Source organism: Vipera berus (assembly GCF_964194415.1).
Source record: "Vipera berus genome assembly, chromosome: 1".
NCBI classification, from domain to species: Eukaryota; Metazoa; Chordata; class Lepidosauria; order Squamata; family Viperidae; genus Vipera; species Vipera berus.
This window is the reverse complement of record NC_138202.1, coordinates 24,133,236-24,149,920: the sequence shown is the minus strand read 5'-3', so window position 1 is coordinate 24,149,920 and position 16,685 is coordinate 24,133,236. Positions and strand designations below refer to the sequence as shown.

General features: G+C 42.4%; 1 protein-coding gene across 2 annotated transcripts in view; it reads left to right on the top strand.

The window, feature by feature from the left end:
• Positions 1–4,860: 4,860 nt before the first annotated feature.
• Positions 4,861–16,685, top strand: part of PTGER2 (prostaglandin E receptor 2) — a 41,177-nt gene continuing 29,352 nt past the window's right edge. For both annotated transcript variants that reach the window (XR_014026033.1, XM_081324675.1), the window contains exon 1: positions 4,861–5,777. Coding sequence is in view for 1 of the 2 variants with exons in the window: in XM_081324675.1 (XP_081180801.1) it covers positions 4,869–5,777 (909 nt within the window). In the remaining variant the exon portion in view is untranslated. The remainder of the gene's footprint in view (positions 5,778–16,685) is intronic.

The following is a 16,685-nucleotide window of genomic DNA, read 5'->3' as shown; positions in this document are numbered from 1 at the left end:
ATATTAGGCAGCTACAATGACCTTCACACCATGGATGGGCCTGCTGGGATTATATAATCTTGGAATATACTTTGGCATTTTTCACTCATTGTTCCTAAGAATCACTCCCCCTGAGAAAGCAAAGCAGGATTTGCAGGGGATGGGGATATAAAGTAAGATCTATAGAAGCCCAATTCCAGGAAAGGAGAATACATGAAGCTGCCCTTGAAGACCACTGAGAAGCTACAGCTAGTCCAGAGTGCAGTGACACAGGCAGTGGTGTGTCACATTATGTACATATGACATCCCTACTTCTTGAGTTCAACTGGTTGCCATTCGGCTTCCAGCTACAATTCAAGGTACTAGTGGGGTGTGTGTTTTAAAATGTGGCTGTGCTCCCATGGGACTAAGATGAACACTGAGCTTCTCTTAGGGTTTTGCTTTGTTTTTTTTTTGCTGGTTTGGGATATGTTTGGTTGTTCTCACCATGGTGAAAAAAAATGGGACTATGATTGAATATAAAGAAAGCCAACTAATGATAACAGTCAACCTTAGAACTGGTACTGAAGATAATGAAGTGGTGGATATTCTACCTTTGAGGGTCAACCATCAATAAAGGAAGTAGCAGTCAAGAAATATGCATAGATTAGCACTTGGTACAATAGCAGTGAAGGGCTTGGAAAAGATATTCAGATGTTTGAATGTGTCTATATCTACAAAGATCAGAACTGTGCAGGGATTGCTTTTCCCTAACACAGTTTATGGAAGCAAAAGTTGGAAGAAGCAGGATAAAAAGAGTATTGATAATAATAATAATAATAATAATAATAATAATAATAATAATAAGAAGAAGAAGAAGAAGAAGAAGAAGAAGAAGAAGAAGAAGAAGAAGAAGAAGAAGAAGAAGAAGAAGAAGAAGAAGAAGAAGAAGAAGTTGGAAGGGACCTTGGAGGTCATCTAGTCCAACCCCCTGCTCAGGCAGGAAACCTTATACCATTTCAGGCAAATGGCTGTCCAGTCTCTTTTTGAACCTGTGTGTTGGAGAAGACTTCTGAGAGTACCATGGACAGCCAAGAAAAATTGAAGAAAGTTCTCACTCGAAGTACAAATGACCAAGTTCAAATCATCCTACAATGGACACCTTATGCAAAGACCTAGCTCTCATGAGAAGTCTATTATGGTGGGAAAATTGGAAGGAAAAATAAGGATGACTAGGAACAAAAGGGATTCGTGAAGGAGAAAGACAGATCATCATGGAGAAAACCTATGTGGTCACTGAGAGTTAAATAGTGGCTTGATAGCACATAATCAATCAGATCCTATTCAGTGATGGAGACAAACTCTTGAACCTCTTTTGCAATGTTGGATTATTGGGTACCTCCAGTGCAGCCACTGACAGTAGTAGATGGCCCACTTGTCTTACACTGTAAGAGTATATTCAGTTCTTGTGGTCTTTCATTGCATAATCATCCAGGATGGTCAGCTGATGATGAACTACTAACAGGGAATTTCTCTAATACAGTAATTTTGAATGCTATGACACCATCACTCCCCAAATTTGGAAACATGACTCATCTTCAGCTGACAGAGAGGCAGATGTGTGAGAGAGTCTGTGTGTTTGTGTGCATGTGTATATTTGTGTGAGAGAGAGACAGTGAGAGAGAGGGAGGTGCAAAAAAAATCACTATTAGTTTTGGAAGAGACAACAATGGAAACATTAAAGTTGTGCATTTCACAAGACAGCAGAAAAGATATTTACTGCTGAATGAAGAACAAAATCAACTTATCACCTATGGCATTCTTAACGTCATGAAAAGAAATGCATAAATTTGGCTACCTGGATTGCCACATCATTCTCTGTATAGCATCATGTTAACCAAATGTGTTGTTTTTCATGGGTTAGGAAGCTAATAGTTTCAACTGGGTGATTGTTCAATGCCTAACCAATGGCTTTTGTGGCTTTCCTGTGTTTTTTTAGTGAAGAGCCCAGCAATCACCACAGAGATGCCTGCCGATGTATCTGTCTCCAAACACTTTTTATTCCTTATGTAAGTGAGCATTTTCCCCACCACTGCCAAGCGTAGTTGGCAGGATTGGAAAATCAAGAGCTAAGAAAATTTGCCACATTTGGTATGCCCCTGCCATGTTTTGTAGATTCACCGTCTTTGCTTTTGGCCTTTTCTCCTCTCCAATTTCAATCTTATTTGGAGATATCTGATTAGGATTAATGTAGTGGAGGTACAAGTCTGAGTCGGCTGCAAGTAATAGGCAGTAAGGGTGTTCTGGATCAAACACGTTGTGATCATGATTTTAATTCCTTGTTAAGACACGTTGGTCGGTTTAAGCGAATTTAGTCACATTTAACGGCCCTTTCCAGACAGTGAACTCATAAAGCACCTGGTTCATCTGAAATACCTTTATTTTGCATGTAGAAGGTGGTTACAGCAGAGAAGGTGTGGTCAGGTGAATCTGGACGGAGCTTTAAGGTTGAAAGACAGTAACAGGATTACTGTCCGCATGGCTTGTGTTCAGATGTTACAATGGAGGATGGAACACAAGGGAGCAAGGAGAAGGAGGAAGTCCAACCCAGAAGGGTGGATCCTAATACAGCATCATGAGCAGGATAGGAAATACATCACAAAGGGGAAAGGTACTGGCAGACCCAATTAGCATATTAGTAATTTCCCAAGAACAGCCACGTGGTGGCAGCACAAAGGGAGTTGAAGTCAGCCTTATAAGTGCAAATAAAACAGGGGATGACAGGATGATAACTGTTGTCTTGTTTGTCTGCTGTTCATTGATTTCACCAGGAGACAACACTGTCTCCAAGGCACTCCCCCTCCCCAAAGTTACAGTCTCAATTCTAGTAATTAATCCCCATTGAATGTCATTGTCAGGACCTGCTGCTCATCGTCAAGAGCCACACCGTCCATAGGAGCAATAAGGCCTCTTAGTATAACTCAAGCAGCACAGTAGCTGCTTCAGGGGGAAAAAATGCTATATATACAACAAAGAATCAGTAACCAGCAGTTTCAGCAGTGGGGAAAGAATGAGATATTTCGTCTTGCATTCATCTTTGACAGAGGAATAATAACCACACATTAATTCTCCTTCCCAAAACATGTGTGGAGAATGCAAGAAAACAGAGAGGGAGGGAGACTGGGATGTCCTCCTGCCCATGCCCCTAGTACCAGTGCCAACCCAGGGCTCAGGAGTCATATTTGGTCACAGAGGTGTCACAGGATACAGTAAAAAAAAAATCAACAGGCTATCCATGACTAAGCCACTGAAGCTCTGCCTATTCCAGGGGTAGGCAACCTTGGCTCTTTTATGACTCGTGGACTTCAACTCCCAGAATTCCTGAACCGTCTGGCTCAGGAATTCTGGGAGTTGAAGTCCAGGAGTCATAAAAGAACCAAGGTTGCCTACCCCTGGCCTATTCTATGTGTAAGGCATTTTGATTTCATTGTTGCAGCTGCCATCTTGACTTTTTTGACCATGCAGTATTCTGCAGCTGCCTCTGGTTAGTCAATTCAATCTATCCTACCTGACCTGTGATATTCAGGCTTCTCTGAAAATTCTGTTCACTTGCAGGCCCAGGTTCTACAGGTCGTAAGCGGTGCAGCTTTCTAGAGTAGACACTCACAGGGTGGATTACATTACAAATTTAGTTGCTACATTCCTGGTGATCCTGTGCAAAGGGCATCTTAGAATCAGGATTGGAAAAGAAAAGGTGGCAGCAAACAAATAGCGGAGACAACTCTTCTTGGCTCATAAATTTCTGGGAGTCTACCTCTGTGAAGATCTGACCTGGAAAGTTAACACAACCCAGGTGGCTAGAAAGGCCCAACAGAGGCTTCACTTTCTTAGGGTCTTGCGGAAGAACAGGGTAGAACAACGGCTAATGACCCTCTTTTACCGGTCTACTATAGAGAGCATCCTCTCGTATAGTATTGTGGTTTGGTATGCTGGTCTGACAGCCGCGGATAGGAAGGCATTACAGAGGGTGGTGAGCACAGCACAAGACTTTGTGGACTGTCCTGACACCACTGGATGACATCGCCAGGGCTCGCTGCCTTGGAAGAGTGAGGAAAATTCTCAGGGATGACTCACACCCTGGATGGTATCTCTTTACTCTCCTACCATCGGGTAGGAGATATAGGAGTATAGCCAGCCCTACCAACAGGCTGAAAAACAGCTTTTATCCGTGGGCTGTTAGACTTTTGAATGGGATATAATCTCTGTGAACTTATGCAGAATTGACTTGGGAGGCCAGTGTGTGGTGTAGCTGGTTCACATGGTGTGGTAGGATGGAGGGTTTGTTGTCACTGTGTGTTGGGGGGAGGGAGCACGGGGAGAGGCTCAGCTAATCTCAATGTACACATGTTGTACTTTGACAATAAAGGTTTATTTTTATTTATTATTATTATTATTATTATTATTATTATTATTATTATTATTTAATATAGGGCCAGAGAAATCCAATCTCTGTAATGGAAAAAGACGAATGAATTCAAACTTGCGTTTCTATGCGCGCTGTGCCACCAAGGCGGCGGAAGGGCTATTTTGAGGAGGGAAATGAGTTTTGTTCTAAGTTTTGTTCTGAAGAAGAGAACGTGAAAAAGTTCCTTCATTTCGAAGTAGAAGTGAGAGCCGACGCCGCCCTCTCCGCGCTCGCAATCTCTTCCCCTCCCCGAGGCCTTCGGGAGAGCTGCGGCTCGCGAGGAAGCCGCAAGGGCAACCCCGGCTCGTCCGGAGTCTGGCAGCGATATGGGGGGGGGAAGGCGTGTCGATTGGTGGGGCTGCAGGAGGTGGTGCTTCACCGTCGGCTGTCCGCCAAGCTCCTTTCCTTTTACACTGAGGAGCGCCCGCTCCGCCAGTTCACCGCGATGATGGACGAGGCGGGCCGAGGAAGCACGCGGCCGACCGCGCTCTCCGGCAACAAGACACCGAAGGCGTCGGATTCGTCGCCCTCGGGTGGCGGCCCGGCCATCTCGGCGGTCATGTTCACCGCGGGCGTGCTCGGCAACCTGACGGCGCTGGTGCTGCTGCTCCTGGCGCGACGCCGTCGGCTGGCGCGGCGGGAGCGCCTGGCGCCTTTCCACGTGCTGCTGATGGCGCTGGTGCTGACCGACCTGCTGGGCACTTGCCTGCTCAGCCCGGTGGTGCTGGCGGCCTACGGGCGACAACAGAAGCTGAAAAACCTGGACAGGCGCGTCTGCGACTACTTCGCTTTCTCCATGAGTTTCTTCAGCCTGGCCACCATGAGCTGCCTGGGCGCCATGGCGCTGGAGCGCAGCCTGGCCATGGCCGCGCCGTACCTATACGAGCGGTTGCTGAGCGGGCGGCCTTTGGCGCTGCTGCTGGGAGCCCTGCCCGCCCTCTACGGCCTGGCCGCCGCCTTCTGCGCCTTGCCGCTGATGGGCTTCGGGAGCTACAAGGAATACTGGCCGGGCACGTGGTGTTTCATAGACATGCGCTTGCCTGGCAGAGCCCACGCCTTCGCGCTGCTCTACGCTTCGGTGCTGTTGCTGCTCATCCTGGCCGTCCTGCTGGGCAACCTGGTGGTCATGGTCAGCCTCTGCCGCATGTACCTGAGGCGCGCTCACACCCGCCTGCCTACCTCCTGCCGCTGCCCAGCGCTGGGAGCTCAGCTGCGCCCGGGCCGCCGGCCGGAATCTGGCGGGGAGTTCGCGCAGGGCGCCCGAAGACCCGTCTCCATGTCCGAGGAGCTGGATCACCTCATCCTGCTGTTCATCATGACCATCATCTTCGCCGTCTGCTCTCTGCCTTTTACGGTGAGTCCCAGCGCAGATCGAGCAAAACTGGAGCTGAAGCGGCTGCCTGATCTGTGGCTGGAATAAGTTGTGCCGTAAAGCAGCTTTTCCTTACCTGGCGCCTTTCGGGTACCCTGGGCTACATCCATTTTAACCATCCTGGCAAGGATGATTGGATCTGTAGTCCAACACAGCTGAAAAGTGCTGGGTCGAGGAAAAGGAGATGTACATACAGACTTACTTGGTTTCTTGTTTTGGCTTCACATAATGAAAAAACATTTTGTGATAGTCAATCACATCTGTCTAGTTAATCGTTTGGTACTCTTCTTGTGCTAGGTGATATAAGGAGCCTTAAGTCCTCAGCCAGCTACTGCTCATTCACATGAGCATATATTGTCTGACAACTCTGAAGGAAATACAGAAGCTAACCTGAATTTTCTAGAGACCTCAAAGGAAGATGAGGCAATTCCTTGGTTTGAATACTATTTAGACAAGTTACTAGGTGTGAGGTCAGCCCCTGATGGCTACTGTATGGTCATGGCAGCATTGCAGAACTGGTGTACGGTTGCCACTTCTGGGGAAAAATTTCAACTTCCCAATGAAGACTACTGCTGATGGTCTTCCATCCAAGAAATAAGGTGCCCAATACTAATTAATTTCTGAGACAAGGGAAGTGCAGCCTAGTACTGCTGCCTGGCCAATTTTGACTACCTTGAGGAACACTAAACCAGATCCAATTTTGATAGACCACAAGAAAATATTGAGGTCGTTGTTTGACATGCAAGTTGAAAACATGCAGTAATGGGAAATAATTCTTCCATTGTTGCCCAAAAAATTGATATGGATAGGTCCACATATTTACCAAGGCCAACTCAAGGGAGACTCCATCTTTTTTAAATCACCAGTAGTTGAACACCCTGTAGGAAAGACCATAGCTTTCCAATAGAACATTTTTAAGGAGACATTCACCCCTCCATATAATCAGCCTGCTTAAACAAGCAGGCAGATGATGGAGAACAGGTTTGAGTCTGTCCAAGAGCAAGCAAGGGCTATATCAGTTCAACCCAACCAGTATCTGGGTCCCAAGAGACCCTTTACTTATCTGGTGATATCCTCTTCCGAATGTGCTGGGCATCAATGGCAGTCATCCCTTTATCAACATATCCAGTGATCATCCTGACTAGATACAAATAATAATAATAATAAAGTTGGAAGAGACCTTGGAGGTCATCTAGTCCAACCCCCTGCTCAGGCACGAAACCTTATACCATTTCAGACAAATGGCTGTCCAGTCTCTTCTTAAAAACTTCCAGTGTTCGAGCATTCACCACTTCTGGAGGCAGGTTGTTCCACTGGTTGATTGTTCTAACTGTCAGGAAGTTTCTCCTTAGTTCTAGGTTGCTTCTCTCCTTGACTAGTTTCCATCCGTTGCTTCTTGTCCTGCTTTCAGGTGCTTTGGAGAATAGCTTGACTCCCTCTTCTTTGTGGTAGCCCCTGAGATATTGGAACACTGCTATCATGTCACCCCTCACCCTTGTCTTCATTAAACTACACATACCCAATTCCAGCAACCGTTCCCTATATGTTTTAGCCTCCAGCCCCCTAATCATCTTTGTTGCTCTTCTCTGTACCCTTTCTAGAGTCTCGACATCTTTTTTACATCGTGGTGACCAAAACTGGATGCAGTATTCCAGGTGTGGCCTTACCAAAGCATTGTAAAGTGGTATTAGTACTTCACTTGATCTTGATTCTATCCCTCTGTTAATGCAGCCTAGCACTGTGTTGGCTTTTTTGGCAGCTGCAGCACACTGCTGGCTCATATTGAAGTGATTGTCTACTAAGACTCCGAGATCCCTCTCACAGTTACTACTATTGAGCAAGGTACCACCTATACTATACCTATGCATTTGATTTTTCCTGCCTAAATGTAGAACCTTACTTTTTTCACCATTGAATTTCATTTTGTTAGATAGCGCCCAGTGTTCGAGTCTGTCCAGATCCTTCTGTATCTTAAGCCTATCTTCTGGAGTATTGGCTATTCCTGCCACCTTGGTGTCATCTGCAAATTTGATGAGTTCCCCTATCTATCCCCTCATCCAAATCATTAATGAAGATATTGAAGAGCACCGGGCCCAGAACAGAGCCCTGGGGCACCCCACTACACACTTCCTTCCATGTAGATGCGGTTCCATTGAGGACCACACGCTGAGTATGGCCTGTCAGCCAGCTACGAATCCATCTGGTGGTAATGCTATCTAACCCACATTTTTCTATCTTATCAAGTAGTAGGTTGTGATCTACTTTATCAAATGCCTTACTGAAGTCCAAGTAAATTATATCTACAGCATTCCTCTGGTCCACTAGTTTTGTCACTTGGTCAAAGAATGTAATAAGATTTGTCTGGCATGATCTGTTTTTGACAAACCCATGTTGACTTTTAGTGCTGACTTTGTTTGCATCAAGGTGTTCGCTGATTTGTTGTTTGATTATCTTTTCCAGAATCTTCCCAGGTATTGAGGTCAGGCTGATAGGTCTGTAGTTTCCTGGATCTATTTTTTTCCCTTTTTTGAAGATGGGAACTACATCAGCTCTCTTCCAGTCCTCTGGTAGTTCCCCAGTGCTCCAGGATCTTTGAAAAATATAGTTCAGTGGTTCTGAGATCACGTCTGCCAGTTCCTTGAGAACCTTGGGGTGTAATCCATCTGGTCCTGGTGATTTGAACTCGTCTAGGCTGGACAGGTGCTCACTTACCATTTTCTTGCCTATCTTAACTTGCGTTTCTATTCTGTTTTTTATGGCACTGGTTTGGGTAGGTTGGACTGTTTTTTCCCTTTGTGTAAAGACAGATGCAAAAAACGAATTAAATAGTTCTGCTTTCTCCCTATTGCTTGTCACCTTCTTGCCACTTTCACCCACTAATGGACCAATCATTTCCTTAACTTTTTTCTTGTTTTTTATATGTTGAAAGAAGCATTTTTTGTTATTTTTGACTTTGGTCACAAGCCTTAGTTCATTTTGAGCCTTAGCTTTCCTCACTTCATCTTTGCAGGCACGGGCTATTTGCTGATATTCTGACTTAGTTATGTGCCCCTCTTTCCAATTCTTATACTTGTCCTTTTTATCTTTCAATTTATCAGAGAGGGAATCCCCATGGCCAGAGTATACAGGGTGATGAAAGCTGTCAACAGCACCCCACCAACAAAAGAAGGCTAAATCATATATTTGGGGGCTAAACAGCCTGCTCATAATAGGGCATTTTACAAGGTTCTTGGATAGCCAAGGTATGCAGAACCAATCCTGAACTGAAACGTAAGAAGTGGATGTTAGAGACGTGACTTGGGACATGCAGATTCTGATGGAATAACACAAAGGGAAGAAGAGGTTGAATGGGTGCTCCTGTCAATGAACTAAATGTATAGTAAATGATCTTAGGCTATGTTTGCATGACAGGTACCCGTGGTTATGGGAATAATGGTTTCAGCAATTAACTCAATTTTCTGGGTACACGTGGCATGCTGAATCATAAACCATTTGCCTGGTTAAAATGTGGTGACTAGTTTGTGGCACAATGTGTGCAAATGCAAGGACATTTGCATCACTGGCCTCAAAATTGTGGATTGGAGTGAATGATTGAAGCCCTGCACCTTTTTGTATTCAAGCAATATGTGTTAAAAAGGGGCATGCAGGTTAAAAAGATGCAGTAATGGGATTGGTCTTTGATTGCCCAGGTGCGATTACCATTTTGATGCTAGTGACCATCATAGCAGAGGCTCCTGGAGACAATATCAACTCTTCAAGGTAGATCAAGTGAGGAAACACACTACAAGAAATACTAACATGATATTGATAAAGGATATAATGATAGAATCATAAAATCTGACAGTATTTCTTCTTCCCTCCCTCTTATACCAAAGAGAGCCAAAGCAGAGCACTCTCTAATTTTTTTCTCATACCGTCCTGTTTTCATCAGCTAATTTCATGTTTTCACAACCATTGTTGCATATTCAACACTATCTCCAAACTCCTCTTCAGGTGAACACGACTTTAATTCTGAAGAGGCAACAGCAGCACTTGAAATGCAGAAATACCTTGTACCTATTCCTTTTAAATTTGCAGTTAGTAGAAAAGCTAATTTCTAGAATATTGATCAGCAAACTTTGCTTGGTGTGCAGTTAGACCTTAATTTTCAGCAACCAGGTACCTTTGTCTTACAAAAACAAAATACCCTGCAACTGTCACATCCTCCAATTCTCACCTACAAAGTGGGGGAAACCCCTTTGTTCAGTATGCACAATATTTCTTGCAAGGACTGTTCAACATCATGCACAAAATAGTGCTTAGTAAGTGGTAATGATAAACATTGCTCAGGCAATTTTCCTTTTCCTACTCAGTGACTTCCACAAAAACTGGTTTACAATTTTCAACCAGCCAGGAAATAACAGCTGCCTAATCTTCACTGACCTTAAAAATCCAAATAGCAAAGACCAATTAGTACAGGGGTCTTCAAACTTGTTCCTTTTATGACTTGTGGACTTCAACTCCCAGAATTCCTCAGCCACACATGCTGGCTGAGGAATTCTGGGAGTTGAAGTCCACAAGTCATGAAAGGACCAAGTTTGAAGGCCCCTGAATTAGCACTTGGATGAGAGACTACCAGGAAGCAACAGGGCTGTAGACTAACTGAAAGTTAAAACCTTTCAGAAGAAAGAGTAAATCCTATCTGTATAGTTGCTAAAAAGATACATATCAATGAAATCACCCGGAGTTGAGCACAACTCAAGAGAATCTGTCACTATAGTGATTGCCCATGTTGGCTAGTGAGGTTGGAAGGAATTATCAGACTTCTGAACAGCATTAGGTTAGCAAGAAGGGCTGACCTAAAGTTTCATTTGACTGCTCTTAAAACAGGATTTTTAAAAATCACTATAAAATAGGAATAGAAGGGACAAATTGTGTGTAATGTTGCCGAGGCAAACAGGGAGGTGGGATAACTGAGGAAGATACCCATCATTCAGTATAAAACACCTATTTCATATGCAAGAGATCCCAGTTTTATTTCCTGGCCTTTCCAATGAAAGCACACACACAGACACACACATCCATTTACAGAACCCAGCTCCAACTTTCTGGTTTGTTTCGGATGCTTAAAATGCTGTCAACAAGCAAACCATCCCAAAATCCTATGAAAAATAAAGCATTTTAATGACTCTTAAAATGAATTTTAGATGATTCTCAGTGAGTTTAATGGGACCTTCTTACAAATAAATATGCAACAAGCATTGTAGCTTTACTGTTTATGTTTTATTGTACGACATGATAAAGCCAAATAATACCCAAATATTCCCAAAGGTCTGCAAACTGCACAGCAACCGGAATTTTTAATATGACTTTTATTAGAAGGCCACAAATATAAAAGGTAACAAATAATGTTGAGTCAATGTATATGACGTTAATGTATGACCTTCCTTTCCTCTGCTGGATGATGTGGCTATGTTTACAGCACTCCACTTCACAGCTGTGTGATAGACTTAGGCATTCAGTCAGCCAAAAAAGGGCTCACTCATCCTTGTGCAAGCTGGAATGATAACAGTGAAACCTGATTCTCAGAAGAAAAAGTTGTCAACCAGAAGGATTGGTCTCACTTGTGTGCTTTTGTCTTGAGCTATGTGAATCCATCCACTGTAGCATTATGTGATGTATGAACCAGGCTATTGTGGTTCTTTAACTAACCATGACTTTTTTTTAAAAAAAAGTCACAGCTTATAGCAACATTTGAACTCAACCAATGCATTCTAGGTAAACTACTGTCAATGACAAGATGATGGAAGTTTTAATCTGGTCCAGCAGAGAGAGGATCGGTGTAGGGAATTATTTTATAGGTGGAAAGCACACAGTGAGAGAATTGCTTAGTTTGGGGGTTTTATTTTGCTATTTTTTGTGACCCGGAGGCCACAAGGTTTGTAGTAGTGATGAACTGAAGAAGACTGAATTTGATTGGTCCTTTTTTAAAGGAGAATTGACAAAGTTTTAAATACAAAACAGGCTTTTTGTTAAAAAAAGAAAAGTCTAACTATTCTCAACATGTTGCCATATTTCAACAACATGACATTGAGGATACTGTGGGCCTTAAAGAAGAAACTGGAGCCCCTGTGATTTCTGGGCAACTGCTGTTTTGGACCTCTTCCATTTTTGTACATATTTTTGTACCTTTTTCCCATGGTGCCATTCAGTGTTATCTACCAAGTTAAAAGACCATCGCCCTTCCAGATTCCAGCTGTTGTTTGAGTCAACTAAGCATTTTATAACCCAGAGTTATCTTTCAATTTGTTTGTTCATTTTTGCAATCTGGGATAAATTCAAGACAAAATATACTTTAAATGAAATGCACATTTAACTAACTTTTTAAATGTAAAACTATTGGATGATAGAGTTTTGGATCAGATGGTAGGCAAGAGGAAAAAAGTGTGTTTAATGCCAACCATGATCCTCCAAAACTGCCCATCTACCAAGCTGCTTTCTCCCATGCGAGGAGGGCACGTTGAGAACAAAGCAATGAGATGAAAAACATCCCTTTCCAAGAATGTCAGCAGAATTAGCCAACATCTTCCGACTAATTGTTCTTAGCTTAAACATTTAAACATTTTCAAACTATGTTGCCCTGACTTTTTCCCATCCAGCTTAGTCAGAGCCCTGAGAAGGAACAGCTGGTGTATAAAATAGTATAACCGATTGCGGAAAAATAAACTATTGCACAGTTTTAGAGTAGCCTGGATCCATTTCATTATATTGTTTGGATTTACTTGTATAAGAGGATCAGGAATAGTTTTTAAAAATAGTAAGAAAATAGGGGCAGGATATCTGAGAAGTTTCCAAGTTATTTTACTTTCAAAAGTAAATAAATGTCTCATTTATGCAAAGAAAAATAACTGAATTTCACATCCTAAGAATCTTAGTATTCGCTTGTTAACAAGGAAATGAAAAAAAAAGTTTCCAATTCTCGTGGCTGTGCAGTGTGAAAACATGTGACTTCTCACCATTTTAGATGCTACTGTTCCTTCAAAGACAAAATTACATAAAACATGTGCAGTGATGAGCATACACTGTATAAAATTTAAATTAAATCCTATAAAATCTAATTTGAAAGTAAAAGGTCGATTATACCGGAATTTGTTATGGGAAAAATTATATTATCCTTTAAAAGCAGCTGTGATATTCAATTTGTTACAGACCAGATATTTTTATTATTATTTTATAGGGCTCTGCGAATATTCTATTAGGAAATTTCATTAGAAGACAGTGCAGCTGAATCTCTGAATCAAAGTGATGTAATATATTGGACAATTGATTCAATCCATCAAATTAAACTCAATGTGTCCGAATCACTGATATATTTAAATATTTGTGCATTCTGCATTATTTCAGAATAAATCTTTGCAAAAGATATATTTTGAATTGATTCAGGAGTCTGACTTAAATCCGATTAATTTGCTCAGTCACACTGAACGCTCAGATTAAATTTTACCTAGTTTGCAAAAGGGCTAATATTTTATTCAAATACAAAGCAAACATCCTTTTAGTTTAATCTTTGGAGTATTAGGCTGGGTTTTTTCCCCAGCCTGGACAAATCCTATGGAATTTTGTTGACAAGGCTTTTCAGAAGTGGTTTGCCATTGTTTTCTTCCTAAGGCTGAGAGAAAGTGACAGGCCCAAGGATACACAGCTGGCTTCATGCCCAAGGTAGGACTAGAACTCAAAATCTCTCAATTTCTAGCCTTCTAGACCCTAAGGCAGTGTTTCTCAACCTTGACAATTTTAAGATGGGTGGAGTTCATGCTGGCTGAGGAATTCTGGGAGTTGAAGTTCATATATCTTAAAATTGCCATAGTTGAGAAATTCTGTTCTAAGGATACTGCTCTAAAAGTATACAGTATTGTCTCTAATCCTGCAGGCTCTATTGTAGCAGATAGTTTTTGTGCATTTGTTTAGACCAGGGGTCTTCAAACTTGGCCCTTTGGTGACTCGTGGACTTCAACTTCCAGAATTCCTCAGCCAGATACGCTAGCTGAGAAAGAGCCTTGGTGGAGCAGTGGGCTAATGCCTCCTTAAGTAACACCAGCTGCCTGCAATTAGTGCAGGTTCGCATCCCACCGTCTCAATCATCCAAGTCATGGTTGTCCCAAAGGTGCTTTTTAAAAGGCAAATGGACTTTCTTGGTTTTTCCATTAAAGATGTTTAGCTTCTCATCCAAGAAGCTTCTTCAGAACTGACAAGAGTGTAACAACAGAACAGAGCAGAAGAGATTCCTCCAAGAAGAAGCTGTTTCATCTACACTACCAAAATGGTTTCAGTCATCCTGGTCCTCAAAGTGAGAGCAGAAGTGATGAGGATGGGCTATGTCAAAGATTGGGGCAGTAGTCCTTCCAGTACTTGATGCAAGGAAACATGAATGCAGGCTTATTGTTTCTGACTCTGGGATTCAGTGTGAGCCTTGGTGGAGCAGTGGGCTAATGCCTCCTTAAGTAACACCAGCTGCCTGCAATTAGTGCAGGTTCGCATCCCACCAGGCTCAAGGTTGACTCAGCCTTCCATCCTTCCGAGGTAGGTAAAATGAGGACCCAGATTGTTGGGGGCAATTAAGCTGACTTTGTAATAATGCCGCTTGGGGTGTGTGTGAAAGCCCTAATAAGCAGGCATATACATAGAATGAAGGCTACTGCTAAGCTTGTAAGCCGCCCTGAGTCTTCGGAGAAGGGCGGGATATAAATGGAATTTAAAAAAAAAGAATTCTGGGAGTTGAAGTCCACAAGACATAAAAGGGCCAAGTTTGAAGACCCCTGGTTTAGACTTTTTTTGAAGCCATCCAAACTCTACTATCATTATAATTTGGGCAGTCAGTGGTGAACACTTACAAAGACATAATCAATGCCATGTATGAGTATTAGTGGCCAATCCATCTGCATTCATTGCTGCTAATCTTTCTGCAAACAACTTTTTTTTGGGGGGGGGATGATGCAGGTGAAAGAGAAACTATTCAATATATGGCATTCCAAAAAGTTCTGTCAAGCATTAAATTGGAGGTGAGATTCTATTTTGTGTGGGTAGGACAATTTTCAAGAACAAAAATTATCTAGTGTTTGCAAGATCCAGATTTCATCACTCACTCCTATGCAGTCTGTGTTCATGGGCCAGCTATTTCTAGTCTGGGCAGGGGAACAGCTGTGTTTCTCAGCTGCTTCCTCCCAGCCTCATTTATTTAGAGACATACTGGGGAATTCCATTTAGTTTTCTTAGCTAATAGAAAGGTGGTGGGAGTTTTCAGAATCATTCTTTCATGACCTTTTGCTGGACAAGAATTTCTATCATGCTAAGCCAGGATGACAACTCAGCATGGGATAACAGGAGGAGTTTTCCATATCTTTCAGAATAATCAGATTGTAGGTGTGTGCAAGGTGAGTGATTCTATAAATGTGATAATAAATACAAATAAGTACATGTACCCATGCAAAAAAGGGGCCATTTTTTGGAGTGATAATTCAAATAAGAATGTCCTTGTGGGGTCCTGGTGCTCTCTGAACACCAACTACTGTAGAGGAGCACATCCATGAACACCAACCAGCAGTCAAAAGACATGATGAAAAACTCTTTAATTACACAACACATGGACAGACTTAACCATAGTTTGAACTGGGAAACTGTGAATGTGTTAGACCAAGGCAAATCTAGAAAAACTAGAGAATTCCTATAAACCTGGCACCCAGACAAATTGGCCATCAACAGACACAGACACATCTACATACCACTCAAGAGAGAACCACAAAGTCAAAAGGAGAAGAAAAAGATGAGAATACTTCCTCACCAGCCACCAACACTGAGATGAGTAGTGATTAACATCGAGATTAACACTTAACAGCAATCAAGAAATAATCAATACCCCATTCAAGGAACTACTAATGTAAAGAAACAAGCTAACGGTAAACAGCCTAATCAAGGAGCCCATCAAGAATACTACCACCAACACTGACAGGATAAGGCACTAGTATATAAAATGAGGGCAAACTCCACTCCCTTTTAGCACTGATGATGTTGCCTAGTTTGGTAATGAAATGCCTGCAAGAAAACAGCCAAGCTCAGTGAGCACCAAGGACCCCACAGTTCAACCCTGAGCTACAAATATTCTCTTCTATAAGAATTTCCTTTTCCTATATAGGAGTTAGCAACTCTGATTAAAAGTATTCCATTCCCCCAGGCGACTAACAGAAAAGCAAGGAGAGAACAGCATCATACACATGCATACTTTTAGGATTTATCTGCCTAGTGAGAATTGTGAAAATTTGCCTTGGGCAGGAGATGCAGAACCTGTAAGGAAGCTGACAGATATAATAATTAGCCCAGGACATGCTGAGATCTGCTTTTGAGCTTCAAACAGCTATGTACACAGATAAGCTAAGAGGCCTGCATGATGCTACTTTGCTGGCCAATAATGCAGGAAATGCTTTCTAATGGAAGTAGCTGTGAGTCTTGACTTGGATTATAGCATAAAGGTTACTCATAGCCAGCCAACAGAGGAAATGCCCATTGATATCTGGCTTAGACAAAGTAAAATGGAATCTGGGTTGGGGCTTTGGATTTCCTTCCTTCCTTCCTACCTTCTTTCTTTCTTTCTTTCTTTCTTTCTTTCTTTCTTTCCTTTCTTTCTTTCTTTCCTTTCTTTCAGAATTGCATGGACATCCCTAGGTGGAAAAGTGCTGATAATATGATTCAGAGGGTTTCTGATTCGAAGATCGCTTCTGTCATGAGCTTGTATCAGTGACAATACAAGGACATCCTTTGGGACCTGTCTGAAATGTTTTAATTACTCTAACTTACCTCTGTTGCTTAACCATAGCTGTAATGCTACATGACATGTAGGCAGGCAGGCATAGCCACACT